We start from the raw sequence: 23,065 nt of genomic DNA on the forward strand, positions 1-23,065 counted from the left end.
ATTATGAAATTCTGAAAACCTCATTAAAATTTTCAGTTTGAACAGTGTCCACATGGCGTCCATATATTTTACTGTTCCCTTGGATCGCAAAACAAAATACACACTTTTCAATTTTAATTACGTCTCTAAAACTACTTCCCTGTAAAAGACCAATCCAAAGGCATTTATTTTAATAATTGGATAAAAATTATCACATTACTATTTTCCTTTTTCTAAAATATTCTAGTTTTATACAGTGGAATCAACATCCCAAATCTTCCAAGCTTTTGTTATGTGACTGCGTGTTGATAACAAAGGAACTCTAAAAGAATTGTGTTGGTTTTTATCTGCAATCCTACTAAGATGTAAATTGAAGTTCATAGAATGGGACTGGAGAAAGCCTGTGTGCAAAGGAAAGTGATGAGGCCAATGAACGCCTTTTACTTGTAAATTGTAACTATTCTAGACAATGTCCATTTGACCTGTAATCGAAAAAGCTAATTTAGTCAATCGTGGCATATCCTGACTTTGTGTGCAGATTTATTATATGCATGTCAGTAAACTGATTTTTTATTTTCTCCTTTCACAGCAGCAGCAGAAGGAAAAGGCAAAAGTGGTGAAGATTTCTTTCAGAAGGTGAGATCCTGTGTCTGCAAACAGTGCATATTGAATTCATCTCTTCATGTTTCTTTCAGTCTTAGGAGTTAACTCAGTTATGGTGCATACACACAGTCAGATTTTTCCTTCAGATCTGAACGATAACGATTTAAAAATCGTTCAGTCGTTCATATCTGAAGGAAAATCTGACATACCTGGACGATGAACGATGCGCATTCCCGTTTGTCCGATAACGATATCTGACATCTGATGTGTTTGCAGTCAGACTTGGACGATTCCATTCATTTTAATGCAGTCAAAAATCGTTCAATCGTTCAAAACTTTGGTAAAATCGTTTATCTGACAAATCTGACCGTGTGTATGCTCCATTAAATGTGATTTAAATTTGCGTGTTCCGGTGCAGTATGCTTACAACAACCCTTACATCCGGTAGCCTAACATTATGTAGTGGTGATGTTCTGGTGTAGTGCACGCACATCCCTTACATCTACTAGCCTAATATTGTGCACTATGTAGTGGTGGTGATCTGGTGCAGAGCACGCACAACAACCCTTACATCCGGTAGCCTAACATTATGTAGTGGTGATGTTCTGGTGCAGTGTACGCACATCCCTTACATCTACTAGCATAATATTGTGCACTATGTAGTGGTAGTGATCCAGTGCAGTACACTCAAATCCATTACTTCTTGTAGCCTAACATTTTGCACTGTGTAGTTGTGATGTTTTGGTGCAGTGCACAGCCCTTACATTGTGCACTACAAATATGTCCTCCCTTGTCTATCCTCCATGCGTTATGAGTCGCGTTACACAGGGCACATGAGAGCCACCGGCTCCCGTGCAGCTCGCCTGGTGCCGGATGTCTTTTTTTTTTTTTTTTTTTTTTTACCGCAAATGCATTTTATTTGCAATGCGAATAAGAAGCACAAACAGACTTTGCGGATTAATATGATATGTGGCATATGCATGTTCTGTATGCGGCCGAGTCTGTAAAATCATCACAACGGAACGTGGTGTGGAAACCGGCCGCTGACCCTGTAATGTAGCTTTTATATACAGATACAGGTGCACACAGAACATGCACATGCTGCATGTCATTTTAATCAGCAAAGTCTGCTTTTGTGTATGATTCACAACTAATTATAAATAAGATGCATTGCATCAATAAAGACGTACAAAAAGACGCTCAGCATGACAACTCGCACGGGACAAGGTGCGACTAGAAGGGCTGCAATTACGGAGGACACATCTTTTTGTAGTGGTGATGTTCCAGTGCAGTACACGCACATCCCTTACTTCAGCTATCCTAACATTGTGCACTATATAGTGGTGGTGATCTGGTACAGTGCACGCACAACATCCCTTACATCCACTATCCTAACATTGTGCACTATATAGTGGTGGTGATCTGGTACAGTGCACGCACAACATCCCTTACATCCTCTATTTTAACATTGTGCACTATATAGTGGTGGTGATCTGGTGCAGTGCACGCACAACATCCCTTACATCCACTATCCTAACATTGTGCTCCATGTAGTGGTGGTGATTATTATCATTTATATATATATTGCGCCACAAGTGTTCCACAGTGCCTAACAAAGTACATAAACAAATTTTAGACAAACGACTTACAGAACAATACAATACAGGACCAGGACATGGATAATATAATGTGCATTGCTACATTAGTACTGTATGTACGGCGCTGCGGACCACTTGTGGTGCCCTATAAATAAAATTTAATAATATAATGGTGACCATTAAAATCAGATAAGCAACAGAGCATAAGCAACCAAGTGTTAGGTGCCCTAATGGTGAGTAAGAAGTAGATGACACTAAAGTAGGGAGCAGCACAAGAGGGTAGAGGTCACTGCTCATAAGAGCTTACATTCTAAAAGGATGGGGAAGACAAACAGGTGTGACACAGATGGGGTAGATGGGGAGGAAGGAGCATGTAGCAGGGAGCTAGAATGATAGCTGGAAGGCTTTGATGAAGTAGTTGGTCTTGAGAGCCCGTTTGAAGGATTGCATAGAGGTGGAGAGTCTGATGGGGAGTGGGAGAGAGTTCCAGAGGTGGGGAGCAGTGCGGGCAAAATCTCGGAGGCGGGAGTGGGAGGAAGTAATCAGCTGGCATGATCTGGAGCAGTACATGTACATCCTTTACATCTGCTATCCTAACATTGTGCACTATGTAGTGGTGGTGATCTGGAGCAGTACACGCACATCCTTTACATCCGCTATCCTAACATTGTGCACTATGTAGTAGTGGTGATCTGGTGCAGTACACGCACATCCCTTACATCCGCTATCCTAACATTGTGCACTATGTAGTAGTGGTGATCTGGAGCAGTACACGCACATCCCTTACATCCGCTATCCTAACATTGTGCACTATGTAGTAGTGGTGATCTGGAGCAGTACACGCACATCCCTTACATCCGCTATCCTAACATTGTGCACTATGTAGTAGTGGTGATCTGGAGCAGTACACGCACATCCCTTACATCCGCTATCCTAACATTGTGCACTATGTAGTAGTGGTGATCTGGAGCAGTACACGCACATCCCTTACATCCGCTATCCTAATATTGTGCACTCTGTAGTGGTGGTGATCTGGAGCAGTACACGCACATTCTGTACATCCGCTTGCCTAACATTGTGCACTATGTAGTGGTGGTGATCTGGAGCAGTACACGCACATCCCTTACATCCGCTATCCTAATATTGTGCACTCTGTAGTGGTGGTGATCTGGAGCAGTACACGCACATTCTGTACATCCGCTTGCCTAACATTGTGCACTATGTAGTGGTGGTGATCTGGAGCAGTACACGCACATCCCTTACATCCGCTATCCTAATATTGTGCACTATGTAGTGGTGGTGATCTGGAGCAGTACACGCACATCCCTTACATCCGCTATCCTAATATTGTGCACTATGTAGTGGTGGTGATCTGGAGCAGTACACGCACATTCTGTACATCCGCTTGCCTAACATTGTGCACTACGTAGTGGCGGTGGTGATCTGGTGCAGTACACGCACATCCCTTACATATGCTAGCCTAACATTGTGCAGTACGTAGTGATGGTGATCTGGAGCAGTACACGCACATTCTGTACATCCGCTTGCCTAACTTTGTGCACTACGTAGTGGCGATGTTGGGTGCCATTGCAGGTGTTCATATGCCGTACCAATGAGGCATTGCCCCTGCATCACATTTAATTGAATTGCCTCTAATGTACCTTTTTGTTTGTTTCTATAATAAACTGCAGTCCTGCATTTTCTAATTTAAACAACATACAAAAATACTAATGGGTGGAAAATAACAAAGCTGATAGAGCATATCTTACATTGTTCACACATGGCAATTCATTAGCGTTTTCAATTCTATTTAAAAAAGAAAAAACTATTTTGATGCACTTATTTTAATACCCAAATGGTTTAGAAGACAGAACTGAGTGTGTATTACATTTTGATGTTTTCTTTGCCTCTGAAACAGTTGCAGTAATGTCCTGTAGTTGAAAATTCATGATCTGTCTGATTTAATGCCAATCTCTTGCTGTGCTTTTCCGAAACCTCTCCTTTATTAACATGGGTGCCAGACATACAATGTATTATTTTCATGTTTGACTCAGATAATATCAACTTACTTAACGGTATCACAGGCTCATACTTAATAAGCCAAATAACAGCGTAGCTTTTTATGGCTGCCTGTTCTGTAAAGAATAATGCCTTGCTGTAAGCATAGATCTCTTTATTTCATTTCTGCTTATTCTTGATGATTCATAAGCTTTATACAAGATACTACATGTGGTTCTAATACAGTTCACATCTTTTCAGTAAGTTATTAGTTGCAATACTACTAGCAAACAGCAGGAGGCTAGGAAGGATGCTTGATTAGGAATAATGTATCAGATGTGGTCAAAACTTAAATGTAAGCTATAATAAAGTATTGATATATGGAAATCCAATAACAAACTCTACCTTTTCATGCTTAAAGTTTACCAAAACAGCAGCACCGTATATCTCAAAACTGTCGCATTGAGAATGTGTACTGCAGCCACAGGCTAGATAAATACATTTTGATTCCAATTTGTATATATTACAGATATATCACCTGTGTTACATGCAAAACTCTTTTAAGGCAAAAACCTTTTCAATGTGACCACAATCTGTACAAATATATACAATTTCGAATATCTTGGAGATCAATAAACATTGAATGCAAGTCTTATTTGTCCATTGAGTGGATATTAAAGTGAGTAGTCCCATGACAAATTTGGAATGTTTGTTGCACCTGCTGCAAGTTAAATTTAGACCTTGCTGAAGTTCTAGCACACAAGACTCTTCTTAAACAAAAAAAAAAAAAAAGGAAAAATCTTTAACTGTGCTGGTGCAAAAAGGTATTTAATTGCCTCCGTGTCCTAAAATTGTCATGGAAGCTTCTCTTTTTCATGTGAAACATTTAATTACACAATTGTTACATGCTAACAGTAAATAAATAAAAAAAAGGAATATTACAATAGTAACATATTATCACAACATCGGGTTTACCAAGATGTTTCAAGCATTAATCACATTAAAGCCTCATTGCATTAGCTAGTAGCTGTTATACCCTTGGTAGTTTTATTGTAGTCCCTACCACATAGGTCTCAATATATATTCGCCTTCGATATCTTAGGAATCTGGTAGTTAGGGGCATTCAAGTCCTCCATATGTAGAACAGTCCTTGAAAGAGGGACCTGTAATCGGGTCTCGGAGTTCTGGTGGTCGTGACCGCCACAGCCACTTTGCAGCACGCTTTTCTCAGCGGTCCGTCCGGCTACGGACTGCTTCACTCAGTGTTCCTTCAAAGTCATTTTAGATATTTGCTGAGGGCGATTACAGCAACTGTGTGTGTGAAGTGAGCTGTTCGACGCGTTTCGTTCTCTATACTAAGAACCTTATCAAGATTATAAAACTCCTTTTGTTCCTTTTATGCTCAGTTCATCTTAGTGAATTGGGTACAGAACAGCTATACCTAAAACCTTTTATAGGTTCAACTCTCCTCTAAATGTCATGGTAACACAACTTTAGTTTTGAGTGGCATATCCCTAAGTATATCTTTAGCACTAAAACATAGCTGTGGTCCTGGTGTTCAAGATGTCTGACATCCTGCGAGCACATTACCGTGTCCCTCACTCCTACATGGTCCACTGGATAGGAGGATAAAACACTGCCTATGTAAGAAATGTGTGCCAGTGTGTATGACAGCAGTTTGGACATTGCTGGGCTCCCTTTGCTGCTGCCCATCTGGTCTTTTTTCTGATGGGCACACTGTCTGCTGGTGAGCAGTGGCACATGCGTCACTGATGTCAGGAAACCATTGGAGATATGAAATGTGTCGTCCTTGGTATGTAATTTGTCTATTGGGAAAATAAGTAATTGAAGCAAAAGACCTTCTGTAGTTTGAGTCCAATGTTTTTATGTAACCTATATTTGTGCCTGTGCTATCTCAATCCTGTGTAGTTGTAGTTTCCGTAGTAACCACCCTACTACAAGAGAAAAAAAACATGTTCATATAAGAGTTTTTGAAGAAAGACAGATATTTTTCTGCATGGTTTTATTATTCTATACTAATCTTTATATATGGTTCCCCCCTTAGTGTTTGTGTCAGATATGGGAGTTGATGAAATACACACAGCTCTGCTATATAAACAGCACAGGGCAGAACAATGATTTATGATTATATATTCAAAATGTAGAACTATGAATAAAATACTAGTGTAGTGGTCACTAAGACAGTCTATGTCCACCAGAGAATAGAGTGAGACAATACTTGAAGGCTCCTATCAGAGTTATATCACACAGTAGGCCTCCCTGTGAACCTGAAATACCTGCTGTCTAGTTGCCCATATGCTTAAAATAAGTAGACCTGTATATAATTACATCTGGCGTATAGTTACGATACCAAGACGTACAGAAGACATCCTGCTATCTGCCTACCCTGACTGCACGTCCCTTAGCCTATCTGCCTCAAGTCTGCAAAAATCAAAACCTTTTTAGTGCACATTATTATCTCAAAACTGTTCCTTATGCAGAAATTGCAAGCACAATTTAACTGTTTTACTTTATATATTCCATGGTTAAGTGTATTGAATATACATTGTTCTTGCTTTTATTAGTATTTAAGATGAGTAAATTGTACTATTTGCATAGTTTCCTTTATTACTTTATGAAAACGGAAAGCTTGCCAAGTAAATGGTTTAAAGTATCATATTCAGTTGGTAGTTTATGCATAAGTAGGTGTGATTGTCATACAGACTCAGGGGTCTATTTACTAAGCAGTGTTAGGAGACAGTGTGAGAAGTGATAAGCTACCAGCCAATCAGCTCCCAACTGTCATTTTTCAAACAGCCTATGAGATGGCAGTTGGGAGCTGATTGGCTGGCACCTTATCACTTTTCAAACTGTCTCCTAACACTGCTTAGTAAATAGACCCCTCAGGCATTTTCTTGCACCATAACCTTACAGCATCCATGCATTTGTCAGCAGAGACCGGCGTATTCAGTTGGCAAGCCTGATTCGAAGATGGACGCAAATGCTGTTGTGACTGTGACTTTGCATGCTGCGACTGTGAGAAAAATATGCAAATATCACACCCGTCTAGATTTGTAGTAAGACCCCAACCGGGGGCTCCGCACATCCAAGTGACTGTGTGCAAAGGCGCAGCATCAGACGCAGATCAGTCAATAATTGTCCTTATGAACCCTATTTTACCGCGTACAGAATCGCAGTTGCAGGCTGGGACATGCCCCAAATGGTCCCTGCCTGTCGATCCCTTTGTGAATAATCCTCTCTGCGAGCAACAGCAAAAATGAAACCACGCTTGTGCGGTGCAACTCTGAGGCATACACAGACCACCGTTATTTGCTCAAATAGGTAAACATAGTCATTGCGTCAATCTCTGAATCTGGCCCTAAAGCTGGGTAAGCATTAGGCGATATATTGGACGATTTGCCAATTTCCGATGGATCGGAATGACAATTCGTCCACATTGTCCAGTGTGTATGCACGATTGCTCGTTATTCGTCACATCTTCAGATTGGCGTGCAGGCGAATGTGAAGATTCGCGGAACGACACCATGCTATTGGATGCGGCAGGGGAATGGCTTATCGGGTGGTGGTACACCAGATTGTGTAGTGTTTGTACGGACCGCTCAATATATCGGCCAGTCGCATTTGCCGTCGCTTGTTACACACATTGTCTAGTCACGCAGGAGTGGGAAGTAAGCAGCTCTCCAGCTTTTGTTGAACTACACATCCCAGCATGCCTTGCAACAGTTTTGGCATGGCCAAATAAAACTGGCAGGGCAATCTAGGATGTGTAGTTCTACAATAGCCTGGGGGGTGAGTGCTTAATGCTCAACCCTAGCTCTAGTGTGTGCCTTGCTTTTAGTGGGGTATCCACTAGACGATAAAGTTGAACGATAATGATAAAATCGTTCGATAATCGTTTGAACATCCTTTGCAAATCGTGCAGTAATTGTCTCTAACGATGTACGATGCGCGCTCCCGCTGGTCGTTTGATCGTCTCCTCCATCGACTGAACATGCAGGTCAATTTCACTTGATTGCTTACAAATCGTTTACACATCGTTCAAGCTGAACGATCAAACGATGAACCACTATCTGCCCACTATAGCTGAAAGCTCTAAATCACAGATTGAAACAACAGTTTATCGTTAGATCTTTTGCAAATCGTTTGCAAATTGTTCAGAGTGGAAGATCAAATTTCAAGGGAAACTTCAAGGGAATATCGTTAAGAGGTAGGACAGGGATAAAATCGTTTAGTGGATGCCCCCCATTAGTCTCTACAGTTGAGTGTGTAGAATGTAGGCATAGCTCACTGCAAAAGCATGTGCATATAAAAGGCAACAGGGATTTTTGTCATGTGTCCGGCTAGTACACCTGTTTCTATTATTATTATTATTATTATTATTATTATTATTATTATTCTTCGCTAGCTGTGAGGCCATGGTAAAAAGTTGGTGAAATATTGTCGTGTTGAAAGTCTGCAATTAATGCTGCACAGATACATAGCAATTTGGAAACGTTAGACTAAATATTGTTAATTTGCATTGTGATAACTGAAAGCTTTTGATGACCAAGAACACTTGTCCAAGAAAAAAATCAACATAGCAATGTGTATATTTATTGCCTGACCACATGAATTAAGCCCTGTGGGATCTGGCTGCTTGGGCCAAGTATTACATGGGAAGCTTTAAAGCTGCAATCCCATACATTTTTTTATTTGTAAGTTATTGTGGTAGGCTATAGGAAATATGTTGCTATTTACTTTATTCTTTTAGCCTGTTTCTTCTGACTGCTATTTATGAATGATCGTGTCATGTGACTACCATGGCAACCACAATCATATTGCACAAGATGTGAATAGAAAGGGTTTGGAATGTTGAACAGAGCTCTACTTTCACTGTATCATTCTCCTTCTCACCTCTGCCATCAGATGATCTGCTGAGAGCTGTCCACTATATTTATGTGCCCTCCACAGATGTATTGAAAAGGAGATAAAAAAAAAAACACATTTATCGTTATCCTACTACAAATCTTTATCGCATTATGCTCCCTCCTTATGTGATCTAGGCAGTCTTAAGTAGGTGGATTCATATTTTTCTTAGACAATACCTATCTGCCTTTTGGAATTGCCAGTTTGAGTTATTTTGCTCAAATTACAAGAGTTGGGACAGTCTTGAAGCATGCTTGTATTATATGGCCAGCTCGTGTGTTGCTTAAATGTGTTGTGTATTTTTGTTTTAATTATCAAAGTTACAATTTAAAAATGCTGTTGCAGGCAAAATAAATATTAATACAGCCTTAGGGAGTGTTGGGCCAAATGATGCTGCTTTAGACCTTATCTCAGTTGTTCCCAAACTGGGTGACTTGGCACCTAGGGCCTCGGGTTGGTGATCCAGTACCAAATAAAATTATATTTAGTCAGTGTGACAGGCAAAACCAGTGCTAATGGCTGCCAATCAAAAAATATGTGGACAAAAATAAGCGCTGCCCTAATTTTTGCAGAATTTCTCATTAAGAATCTTTTGACCCAGGGGTGCCGTGGAAAAAATGCTTATTATCTAGGGTGCCCTGATTCAAAAAAGTTTTGGAACCACTGGCTTAGCTGTTTGGATATTAGTCAGTTGAGTTCGGTCGGTGCCGGCATTTATTTGTTTTCCTATATGAAAAATGTTTAACATTTACTCCTAATGATTTGGAAATGGATGTACAGTAGCTTTGAGGCTCCTATGTGATATCAGTGATGATCTCTATATTGCAAATAGTGCGAGAAGATACTTACTGTACCATAAAAAATATCCAGGATGTTCTTCTTTTGGCCATTGCTTATTATAAAGCAATGTGTGGGCAGTCCACACTCTGGGTCCGGTTACCTGACTCAGTCTGTGCTTTTAGTGCAATGCACATTACAAGTGCTGAGCCGTCCAGTTATTCAAATGTTTCTCCTTTTCTGCTACAGTTTTATATTTCATCAGTCGTTCAGTCTTAAGTGCCATTTTCGTTCTCTGGGTTAAACCATATTATGTTTAAAAGAAGAGCGCAAAGTTTGGAATAGATTAGTATAATTTTCAGAGCAAGAATTGATGATTTTGGAATGTGACAGATTTTCCATGTTCTGTTTATTCATCTTTATAAGAGAAGTAAAGAAAAATGTTCCATTTGCAGATGTTGAGAGGACATAGTAAACTGCCAATAGACTCCCCTGGGCTGCAAGCGCGTTTTCGTGTGTATACGTATACTGTGCTTCCATAGGATTACCCTACACATTTTAGGTTAAAATTTGTATTGCTGACATGAGTGGTATTGATTTACCTACTTGTCAGGTTCAATACATCTTGAAAAAAGTCATTAAAAGTGAATTAAAAATTTACCTCACATAATAAAATTTTAATTGAACCCTGCATGTTGAAAAGCAATTCCTACACTCATATTTTCTCATTTGAACCTTGATTTTATGTATATTGAACCTTTAGAGATATACATACATACATACGGCAAAATAAGTATTGAACACATCCACATTTTTCTCAGTAAATATATTTGTAATGGGGCTATTGTAATGAAATTTTCACCAAATGTCAGCAACAGCCCAGGCAAAATCCACACATGAAAAGAAATCAAACCATAGATGTCCATTAAGTTATGTGAAATGACACAGGGAAAGAGTATTGAACACGCTTACTGAAATTCATTTAATACTTTTTCCAAAAGCCTTTGTTGGTAATAACAGCTTCAAGACGCCTCCTGTATGGAGAAACTAGTCGCATACATCGCTCAGGTGTGATTTTGGCCCATTCTTCCACACAAACAGTCTTCAAATCTTGAAGGCTCCGTGGGCCTCTTCTGTGAACTCTGATCTTTAGTTCTTTCCATAGATTTTCAATTGGATTCAAGTCAGGTGATTGGGCTCTTCTAGCAGCTTTATTTTTTTTCCTGAAACCAATTGAGTGTGTCCTTGTCTGTGTGTTTAGGATCATTGTCTTGCTGAAATGTCCACCCTTGTTTCATGTTCAGCATCCTGGTAGTTGGCAGCAGATTTTTGTCAATAATGTACATTGGTACATTTTTCCATTTGTCTTTCCTTCAATTATATAAAGTATGCAAGTACCGTATGCTGAAAAACAGCCCCACACCATGATGTTCCCACCTCCAAACTTCACTGTTGGTATGGTGTTTTGGGGGTGATGTGCAGTGCCATTTCTCCTCCAAACATGGTGTGTATTATGGCATCCAAAGAGTTACATTTTGGTCTCATCTGACCAGACTCTATTCTCCCAGTATTTCACAGGCTTGTCCAAATGTTGTGCAGCAAACTTTAAACGAGCTTCAGCATGCTTTTTTTTCTTCAGCAATGAAGTCTTGCATGGTGAGCGTGCATACAGGCCACGGCGGTTGAATGCATTTCTTTGAAAGTCTTTCTGAAGCTCTCCACAAGTGGTACTTGGCTCTTGGATACCGCTTTTTCACTCTGTCAGAAATCTTGCGAGGAGCACCTGGTCGTGGCCGGTTTATGGTGAAATGATGTTCTTTCCACTTCCGGATTATGGACCCAACAATGCTCACTTGAACATTTAGAAGTTTAGAAACCAATGCCTATATGGACTGTCAGGTGACGACCGGGCACCAGTGCAGGCTGGGAGACCAGCTGACCGGAGGGAGGACATCACCGGAGGCCCGATCACCGGTCCCTGGACTCAGGTAAGTTTTTTTTTTTTTTTTTTTTTCTTTTTACTATTTTTTTTTGTTTTAACAGTGTATCAGTGTGTGGTCTGTTTAGACCACACAGCTGATCACTGGGGCCGGCTCCAGGCTCTGCTCTCCCCGTTAGAGCAGGGCAGGAGTCCGGTAACCGGGGAAGACTCTGGATAATGCCACCACCCAGGTGGCGTTATTATCACAGGGCTTTCCCCGGTATTTTTTCACAATTTATTTTTAGTAACTTTGGACAAATCACATTTCCCATTACAATTATTGGAAATGTGATCTGCTTACAAGTGATCATTAGGGCTTGGAGTAGAATTTTACGAATTCTACTCCAATTGCCCTGTAGTAACTTTAGGTGATACTAAAATAATGTGAAAAGGGTGTGAAAACACCCTTTTTCACTTTATTAACAATATTTTTACTAAAATGGAGCCCTTAGTGAGTTTCCAGCACTGTAGTACTTATACAATGTAACATACTCTATTTATCACTACTGTATCTTTCCAATGTGGGCCTTTCATTGTTTCATTTCTTGAGCAAGCTCTTCCTCATCTTGGCACAATTTCCACTTTTTGTAGCTTGCTGGTGCGCATTACAAAACCGAAAAAATTACTATTGATTGCTTTGTAACTAGTATGCATGAGACCGTATGTACAGAGCAACGTGTTGTGTACACCTATTTGATTTTAATGTTTTCCTTGCTGTACAAACCTGTCCCTGACACATTACTTCTAACTGTAAAGAAAGACAATCAACACACACACATATTACTGTACTGCGTAAATACAAAACCTAAATACTCATTACAACACTGCATTGAAAAGACATGTTTAGTACAATTTTATGACTGAATCATAAGATATTTGGTGAGCAACCTTTTTTAATTAATAACATAATGCTGTAAATATTTGCAGTATTTAGCCCATGGGAGCCGTGGCAGGTCTGTCTGCTGTGTGACTCTCACTTTATTTCCTGCCTAGACTGCAAAGACTCAGATCTGTGTCATAAAAGGATGAGAACCACTTCACGCCGTTACCACCCAATCTCCAGGAGGTTTCAATCGAATTCTCTTTAGAAGCCGTTTTAGTTACTGTGAGCATTTTTGCCATTGGATGACTCACGCTTGGCACTGTAGAGAACACCATTAGTTTCCTATATCAAAATTCAAAAAACACCAGTTGAAACTTTATAAATCCTGTTTCAAAATGCTCTACTCTATAAATTTGTGAATTCATTTTCTCATTGGCTTGAAATCCATTTTTTTTAACGGTGTCAAATATCTTATTTATAATATGTCCATATAGTACAGGGCTCTTTTTGTTATACATTGTATCAAAATGTAAATTATATGCTAGCACATTAAATTTAAAGTAAATTTGGAGTTTCTAAAAAATTGTGTACAGAAATGCTATGATCGCTTATGAACGGACTCCATGGAATAGTCAGTGTAGAGAGTGCAAATAGAAGTATGATCTCTTGCCTTCATTTCTCCCCGGCCCCTAGAGGTTAGCATAATGGTATTCTTGAGGCAGTATCACAGCAGGGTGGTAGCTGATGTGCCACAAGGAGCTCTGTAAAAGTGTGGCCACCTTTGAAGCTCCTCCCTCCGGTAGGTCACCATTTGAGGTTTAAGCAGGTAAGGACTGACATGGTGGAGAGGAAAGGCACTGAGGAGAAGAGTGGCTATATCAGTGCCAGGTTGCTTGGAAAGAGCACCTGGCTGTTGAGTTGATGCTGGGAGGAATTAGCTAGAAGTCTTTCAGCTGCGCCTTTATGCAGAAGCTGCTCTATAAAGAAGGATGTTACACACACTAGAACAGCGGTTTTTAACCACTGTGTGCCGCGAGCGCTTGTCAAGTGTGCCATGGCAGTCAGCTCAGCGCAGTTGTACTGTAGTTTGTTTTATTCCTGAGGAGGCCAATGAGTTTTACTCCTGTGGAGGCCAATGTCAGGGGCAAACGCAGGATTTTTAAGGGGGGGTTTCAATATTTTAGAGAGAGAGAGATTATTTTATATAGAGAGATTGTTGTGTGTGTGTGTGTGTGACATACACACAGTATACATACACACACAACATACTTACAAACACACACACAGCATACATACATGTTCCCTTGTCATTTATACCAATTAAATATTCACATTGAACAAATAAAAAGGAAAATGGAATAGTTATACAGTTTATTTACAAAGGGAAAAAAAAAGACTCCATAGCTGTTAGCATTTCATGCTACTATATTCCCCTCCTCCTCCCCTCCTGGGACTTTAGATGCACAGCACCCACCTGGTCAATTGGACCACACTATCACCAGCAATGTCTGTGTAGATATAGCTTGGTGGCACCAAGCAGCCCCCCCCCCACCTTCCCTGGGACTCCTATGTCTTACACACACACACACACACACACACACACACACCACAAACACCCTCCCCCCCACCCCCCTTCTTCCCTGGGACATCAATGTCACACACATCACACTCACACACACATCACACACAGAGCAACACATACATATATCACACATACTGTACATCACACACACACCACCTACCCAGCCAACACTAAAAACAAAGAAACTGACCTGACATGATTCTGCAGTTAGCCTCTCAGTGCCGTGCCGCCCTCCCTCGTCGCACTGCGCCGACCAGCTCCTCGATCCCTCCCTTGTATGTGCTGTGGCAGTTGTCACTGGAGAGAAGACATGTCGTCTCTCCATAGAGCCAGCGCACTATGCGGGAGCCGGAGGAGGCGGAGCTCAAAGGCTCAAAGCAGGGTCATGGATAGATCCCCTTCCGTAGATGTATCAACAGAAGGGGATCTATACAAAACCCTCACAGCAGCCAGGACAGCCGGGTGCGCCGCTGATATACATAGCAGCAGGCACCCGGCAAATAGAAATAGCTCCAGAGGCCGTGTCCGCCCAAGAGCATTCTCCGCTTAGTGTGGCCACCCTGGTTACAGCCTCTGAAAAAATAATTTGATTGGTCGGGGGGGGTTTCTGGGTACTCGGAAACCCCCCCTGCGTGCGCGAGTGAATGTAGTGTGTTTTATTCCAGTGGAGGCCAAAGTATGTGTATTTTGTTTATGCGGGAGTCAATGTGTGTGTGTTTTCGTTGGTCACAAACATTGCAACGCCAGATAGTGTGCCTTGGCAATTTTGTGTAGTGTGCCTCGAGTTGAAAAAGGTTGAAAATCAGTGCACTAGAGTGCAGCGAGCTTTCAGTGAAAGTGAACTATAACCCATGTAGTCTTCCCAAACTGGCGCATTTTGCAAATCTGAATATTAAACTGGAGTTCCCACCCCCCATCAGAAATGCCAGTTCTGTGCCCATGACCAGCACAGAATCTGAAACGTACCATCTCACTCCTGCCAGTTACCTCCACACTGTAGCTTAGTTGTTGGAAACTCACATGCCTTCTGCATGGTGTAGGTTACATTTTGCCACTCCTGCATAAAGTGCAGATACAAAGTGTCTGGGTGATTATTGCTGTATGGACAGTTTCTCCCATCTCTGCCGTGGATGATTATTACAGACATCTTTGTGACCGCCCTAGCTAGTGCCATTCTTGCATGGATTCTCAAATGCTGCATTCTGAAAATCAAAGTAAATTCACATCTGTCCAATTCTCTCCATTTCTTAATTATGTACTTGATACAGGAGGATATTGGCTCTTTGGGAACTTCCTATATTCTTCCCGTTTGCTCCTTTTTGAATGTTCTTTAATCTTCACAGTGAAGCTCTTGTTTGAAAATACATTAACCAACTGTGCAACTTGTCACAGACCCGACCAGAGAAGTTGTATACAGGGGCATTTCAATTTGTTAATTGTGACCTCTGAAGACCGTTGCACTATGGTTTATATATACTGTAGCTTTCAGGAGAACAAATGTTCATGCATTTGACATTTTAGAGTATTTTGAGTTAAATTAGGGTAAGAATTCCTGAATTAATCCATTATGAGTACATGAAGAAAGTTAAATGGGAAAAATAACTTGCAAATGTTTTTTTGGTTGTAAATAAAGATAAAATGATCTGATAAGATTCTTCATATCTATTATTTTATTACAACTTTTTGATCCACCGTTTCTGTAATATAAAATGCATTACACATTTTTAAAGCTGTGTGGAGCAACAAGCAGGATATGTGCGGAAGTAAGTAGAGCATAAAGTACATCTATATTTATTAGAATACAATAGGATAGATCAATAAAGCACAGTTTCATGAAATCCTCATTAAAACAACGGTAATCTATTTGGTCACTTCTCCTGTGTATTTTCCCTGTACTTTGGATAAAGGTAGCCGGCTATTGGCAGGTTAGTAAATATTGTAGCCGTGGGTATATGGCTGTTATGATTGACACCTTCTGGTTTGCTAAAGGAATTTGCTAAAGAAGCAGAAATGTGAACTGCTTTCTGTAGACTGCATCCATTAAGTGAACAAGGTAGAGAAGTACCAGAATGTACTGTGTATTCCAGTTTCAGAATAAACACTGGTAATATATACAGGCCTGATCCCAGAGGTCTTTACCGTAATCTTGTGGGGAAGGGTAGAGCTGCAAAATGCCAAATTGTAATTGCAGCTGTTCGCTTAGTGTTATTGTTGAGTAGCACTAGGCAATGCAAGCTAAGCTGGATTTAATGCAACAATGTCAATATGGTAACTGTACAGATGCCTCTCTACATGTTTGCTCACTCCCCATGTCACACATTAATGTCACAAGAATCCTCATTGTTACAGAATAGTGACTGTAACCTGCGCTTCATTTCCAGCCACATAACATCATATAGGCATATCTACCTAGCAGCAACGTGTGGCTTGAAATTCACATGTTAATAAATATTACAAACAGGGCTAATGCAGTCAGTAATTGTGAGCATGGCACCACTATCTAGAGTATCAGTTTTACATTTTATAATGCTGCACACCCGGCTTCTCATGCGTTAACATGCACCAGTACAGTTGTCGCAGATGCATGGAAAGTTTATGGAAAATCGGATATAAAAGACCTTGTTGAAGGCACCCCATTAGATGTGTTTCAGCAGTCTTCCCACCACATATGTATGAACGGGTTGGGTATGCGATCCTGGCGATCAGAATCCCAGCAGCTTAATCTTGATTGTGGAAATTCTGATGCATGCAGGTAAGTTCCCTACCCCTAACCCACCTTTCCGACACCCTAATCCCCCCTCCCCCCTAGTGCCTAACCCTAATACATAACATTGGGATTCTGACTGCTGTTGGGTTTCCGGCTCCGGTATTTTGGCTGCCGGCACGCTGTGCGTCGGGATGGCCGACTACATCCTGTATGAACAAGCTATAAATGTAACAAAATGATTATGCATCAATGCGATAACCTGCACATCATTTGTTCTATGCAATGTCCTGTTAGAAATTCTGTTGTGCAGAGAAGTGACACAGGACTGCAGTTTTTTTGTTTTTATTATAAGTTTGTGGCTACATTTGAAAAGTAATTTGTATGCAGCACAGATAGCAACACATTTATACGAGTTTTGGATGTCTTCGAATACATTGTGTAACAACACAGAATAACGTTTCAAAACCATACACAGGAAAAGTTTTTACATAGGTAATCACTTAAAAGTATTCACAGTGTTTAACCATTACTTCTGAAAATAACACAATGTAGCAATACATTTGTTATATTGGAAAAATAAATACATAAAAAGAAAATAACTATCCAGCATCAATGGTAAACTTCATTCACCACTGGCTTAGTTAGTTATCAGAGTCTCAAATGTTATATATAGAAGTTATAGAGTAATGGTGGGAACCAGGGGTGTATCTATGGGTCCGAACGCCCCTGGCAAAGTAAGAGACTGGCACCCCCCCCATATTTTCAGAATAATTGTACGCTGTTCTTACAGTTAAAAAAATATATATTAAAATAGAGATTAATTTAATAAAAATATCCACCTTCAGTCACTAGTTTCTGCCTAGGGGTGGGCACACTGACCGATGTCAGTAGCTGCCCTGCCCCAGGGTGCCGCTGTCTGCAAGCCACACCCCAGTTGTCACAAGCAGCACACTTGGCTGCCCAGTCTGTCTCACTGTTAGTGTGTGTCACTCAAAGTTGTGATCCTGGTGGATGGTGTCAGAGACTGTAGCAGCTTTTGCCAGGATCACTGCTGTTCGATGTGCGCAACTTTTGAGTAATCCACACTGAGGGCTCTCGATCCCATACTGTGCTCTCCTTCTCCCCTCCACATCCCATACTGTGCTCTCCTTCTCCCCTCCACATCCCATACTGTGCTCTCCTTCTCCCCCTCCACATCCCATACTGTGCTCTCCTTCTCCCCTCCACATTCCATACTGGGCTCTCCTTCTCCCCTCCACATTCCATACTGGGCTCTCCTTCTCCCCTCCACATCCCACATACTGGGCTCTCCTTCTCCCCTCCACATCCCACATACTGGGCTCTCCTTCTCCCCTCCACATCCCACATACTGGGCTCCCCTTCTCCCCTCCACATCGCACTTACTGGGCTCCCCTTCTCCCCTCCACATCCCACATACTGGGCTCCCCTCCACATCCCACATACTGGGCTCCCCTTCTCCCCTCCACATCCCACATACTGGGCTCCCCTTCTCCCCTCCACATCCCACATACTGGGCTCCCCTTCTCCCCTCCACATCCCACATACTGGGCTCCCCTTCTCCCCTCCACATCCCACATACTGGGCTTCCCTTCTCCCCTCCACATCCCACATACTGGGCTCCCCTTCTCCCCTCCACATCCCACATACTGGGCTCCCCTTCTCCCCTCCACATCCCACATACTGGGCTCCCCTTCTCCCCTCCACATCCCACATACTGGGCTCCCCTTCTCCCCTCCACATCCCACATACTGGGCTCCCCTTCTCCCCTCCACATCCCACATACTGGGCTCCCCTTCTCCCCTCCACATCCCACATACTGGGCTCCCCTTCTCCCCTCCACATCCCACATACTGGGCTCCCTTGTTTCCCTTCCCACACTATATTCTGTGTTCCCCTTCCACATTGATCCCACATTTTGTGTTTAATAGGACCAGATGCCCCCCGAGCAGTAGTTACTTTAAGTAACTTACTGATGATGCTGGTAAAGTGCTGTCTTCTGTCTTCTTATAGGAGTGCTGCTTGCTGACTCCCCTGACAGTCAGTGACAGGCCAGCCCACTGCCAGACATCGCGTGGCAGCGGTAGATGCTGCAGTGCAGGGAGCCGGGAATCCAGAAGGTATCGCGATACACAGCAGAGGGCAGCTGCCGGCTGTGTTGAAGCTGCTGCTGTGGCCATTTGGTGGCCGGCGTGGTTAAGTAGGGTCTGGGCTGTCTGACTCCTTAGTCAGGTGGTCTGTCACACACAGCCAGTGTTTGTGGTATGGGGCTCTGTACTGCTATCAGTGTCTCCACCATCACTAAATAAGTCCCTAGCTGCCGGTAAGCGTTAGCGGCTGTTCGGGCCCAGACCACACACCAAAGTCATGACCGGAGGCCCTGATTTCTAGCCCCTGGCCATGTGTGGCACCACCGGGTGGCGCCCCTCCTCGGACAGCGCCCCTGGCGAGTGCCATCCTGGCCAATGGTTAGATGCGCCCCTGGTGGGAACACACTGCACAATATATCTGTTCAATATATCACTCAGTGCCTCTGTCCGTGCAGCACAGCAGATGCGATATATCTGGAAGATATGTCATTCACATCTGCTCATGTCTATATATGACCGACAGACCCATATATTGGACAAGGGAATCGGCGTCAATGACACACAGCTGGTTCCTGTAGCCAAATATATCATGCAGCCGATTGATTAGTGTGTGTGCTTATCAAAATCGGTTGGTCCGTCGCCAAGTATGTAACCCACATAAGTCTGTGCTACATATGCTCCTGGAAAACCTTGCATAAATCCCAAATATTAAAAAAAAACTGCAAAGTAGTACAATAGATCTTTGTAATGCACACCAATAGTGGAATACTGTATATGTAGGTAGAGGTTATTTTAGATTCAGAATACTTCTTCAGAGAGCCTAGGACACTTACTAGTTACAAATCTCCGGTTTCTACAGAGACTGTGGGGAAGATTTATTAAGCCATATGTTTCTTGGGGGTCTATTTACTAAGCTTTGTTAGGAGATAACGTGAACGGTGATAAGGTACCAGCCAATCAGCTCCTAACTGCCATTTTTCAAACACAGCCTGTGACATGGCAGTTAGGAGCTGATTGGCTGATACCTTATCACCGTTCACTTTATCTCCTATCAGCCAATCAGCTCCTAAATGCTAGTTGGGTGCCGAAAGTCATCCCTAAGATTTTGAGTTAGAAAGTGCATAACATTAATGGGTATACAGTCATAATCATGACAGGTGGGATACTGACACCAGTCAGAATCCTGGCGCCAGTATCCCGACTGCCGGCATCCCAACGGTAAGTATTGGGGTTAGGGGGAAGGTGAGTGGGACGTTTAGGCACTAAGGGTGGTGGGTTAGGTTTAGGTTGTGGGGGGTTAGGTTTAGGCAGGAGGGAGGGGTAGGGAGAGGGGGAGGGTTGGGATACTGACCGACAGGATTCGGTATCCTAACGCTGTTGGGTTGCCAGCGTCTGGATTCTGACTGCTGGGATTCCAAACTCCGGCATCACGTACCCAACCCCGTTAATGTGTTCAGTCCTCCTGTAGTGCAATTTAGAAAAGGCCTAGAACCAGCTGTTCTGGTCACCATGTGAGCAGCAGCTGACTGACCTTTGCACAGTTTTCACAAACATGACACTGATTTAACCCAAATTTTATATTATTTAGAAAAGGACTATGACCAGGTGTTACCTTTTTTTTGGACAGATGTAAATGAGACTGTGAATCGCCAACAATTTCCTCATGCACACTTCTAGTCTCATGTGTAGTCTGCTGTTGATTTGTCAGAAAGATTAGTAATAAAATCCAAGATATTGGCTTGTTTGGTCAAAGCAAGGGAAATTACATAGGTGGAGGCTCACCGAGCAACGTTGCTTAATGATGAAGCCTTTCATGTGTTTGTCATTGACTGCTCTACTGTAACGTGATACAGTTGTACTGTATTGTCCTAATGTTTGGCACAGAATAATTTCTCCACTCTGCTACAAATGGAGCATCCGGTTTCCCCAACTGGGATACATAAAAAAATAAAAAGTCGACAGCATTATATCAACGGGAAAATGCCGACATGGTTAGAATGCTTTTAATGTCATTAAAACTGTGACCGATTTATAACTTTAAACATGGCACTTTACTATCATGTTTAAGGTTATAATAGCAACTGTTAAATGCTTTAACAACAATACAACCGCACCGGCATTGTCCTGTTGACTATTTTACTGCCGACTTAATGTTGCTGAATTCTCAAGTTGTTGCATAGACTAAGATGGCTTAAGATAAACCCGTGGAAAATAATGACTAAGGCTGGGTACACATGTAAAGATTTTCTGTCCAACAATCCAACTACTTGATTGGTTGGAATGAAAATCTGGTAAGGTATGAAAGCAAATGTCAAATAGCAATTTGCTCCCAAACGCCGGAAAATGGACAAAAACTCTTGTTTGAACAAATTGTTTAGATCAAACATTTAACAAACTTGTCTGACGACCATTTTCATCTGTTTTCTGGCATTTAGGAGCAAATTGCTGATCATCATTTACTCCCATACGTTACCAGATTTTCATTCCAACCAATCAACTAGTTGGATGGTTGGACAGAAAATCTTTACGTGTGTACCCAGCTTAAGTGGTCATAGTTCCAGTGATAGCTATAGTAACTCATGGAGTGCACACTCTATCCAAATTAAAAACTTAACCATATTAGAGCTAACCCAGGACCCCTAAATACATAAGTGGATGTTCTTTATTATAAAATTTATTTTCAGCGCCGTCTGCTAATATAATAACTTGTTTGAGACATGGTACTGGCAGGAAAAAGCATTAATAACGGAGAACCTCTTTCTTTATACAAACTCAATTACTTGCAGTTAAATAGTGTACTTTTACATTTGCAAAATAAATAAATGAAATTCCACAAGAGATAACTCATTAAGTCTGTTGTGCGTTTATAACATAACAAGGCATGTTCAATCAGAAACACATTGGCATGTTGGCAGGTTTCTGGACATTTCGATCCCCTTCCTGGAATGCCAATTGTTGCTAAGTAAAGATAAGTGCTCCAAACAATTAGTTTGCTGGAAGAGAAATTGGTTTCTTGGCCAAAATCTCATTGGTGGAACATCTGGAGAGCAGCGGTTGTGTGAAGGGCCATTCTGCGCTCTTGTGAATTTGGTAATTGTTTATACACTGATGGGACTTTCCGGTGTGAACCATCCAGACTGTTTCATTCTTAGGCCCGTATTCAATTAGAAAAGCTGCAATCGCTTTCGCCTGTTTCAGAAATATTGCCCTGTTCAATTCCAGGACGTTTTCACCTAGGCGAAAACTCCATAGGCAAAAACAGGCAAAAAGTTTCTCCACCAAAAGGCAGGAGAAAAGAAGTGCAAAATCCATATTTTGGGGTAAAAAGGGGGGGGACGACTTGGTTCAGAACCCTTTGGACACCCCCTCTAATGACTAATTGGGTGAAAAAAATAAATCTTAATTCACCTCAAAAAAGTCATCATTTTTGGGGCGAAAATGTAACAAGTGTTGTAAAATGGGGCTTCAGTATTGGGACAGGCATTTTGGGGTGCTGTACGGATGGGGCAGGTGTTTTTAGGATTCCAGGAGGCTGTCGCAGGTGTATGTTTAACATTTATTTATTCTGCACTTTACAAACCCCAAAATATCATAGTATCCATTTGTATGTACTCCCAATTTAACTACAGCAATTATTTTTCTTCAAAGACATTGCCTAATATAATTTTCCACACTTATGCAAATATGCCTAAAACTACCCTTTGACTCAAAATAAGATCCCAAAGTACTTTTATTTTGGCTAATAATACATTTCTATATTGAATCCTCGGGTAAGTTAGGCTTTATTGGGGGTACAGACTGATTTCCCCCCAAAAAACTGACCTTTTTCGCTGGTTCCACTATATACGGCATTCACCCATATTTTCATTTTCGCCTGTTTTACAATTGAATAGGGCGAAAAGCGGGTACGTGCATTGAGTATGCAGGTGAAAACTTTGCCTCAAAACACACGAATGAGGCGAAAACATTTCACTTTTTCCCGA

The 23,065-nt window shown here is 41.7% G+C and overlaps 1 protein-coding gene across 4 annotated transcripts in view; it reads left to right on the forward strand.

Moving 5' to 3' along the window:
* The window catches only part of BICC1 (BicC family RNA binding protein 1), a 272,218-nt gene that overhangs the window by 132,337 nt on the left and 116,816 nt on the right, over positions 1–23,065 (forward strand). For 3 of the 4 annotated variants that reach the window (XM_088450450.1, XM_088450451.1, XM_088450452.1), the window contains exon 2: positions 569–615. In XM_088450450.1, coding sequence (XP_088306576.1) covers positions 569–615 — 47 coding nt within the window. The remainder of the gene's footprint in view (positions 1–568; positions 616–23,065) is intronic. The other variant, XM_088450453.1, reaches the window with a different exon arrangement.

Source organism: Taudactylus pleione, unplaced genomic scaffold (assembly GCF_031769625.1).
Source record: "Taudactylus pleione unplaced genomic scaffold, aTauple2 ptg000518l, whole genome shotgun sequence".
Taxonomy (NCBI): Eukaryota; Metazoa; Chordata; class Amphibia; order Anura; family Myobatrachidae; genus Taudactylus; species Taudactylus pleione.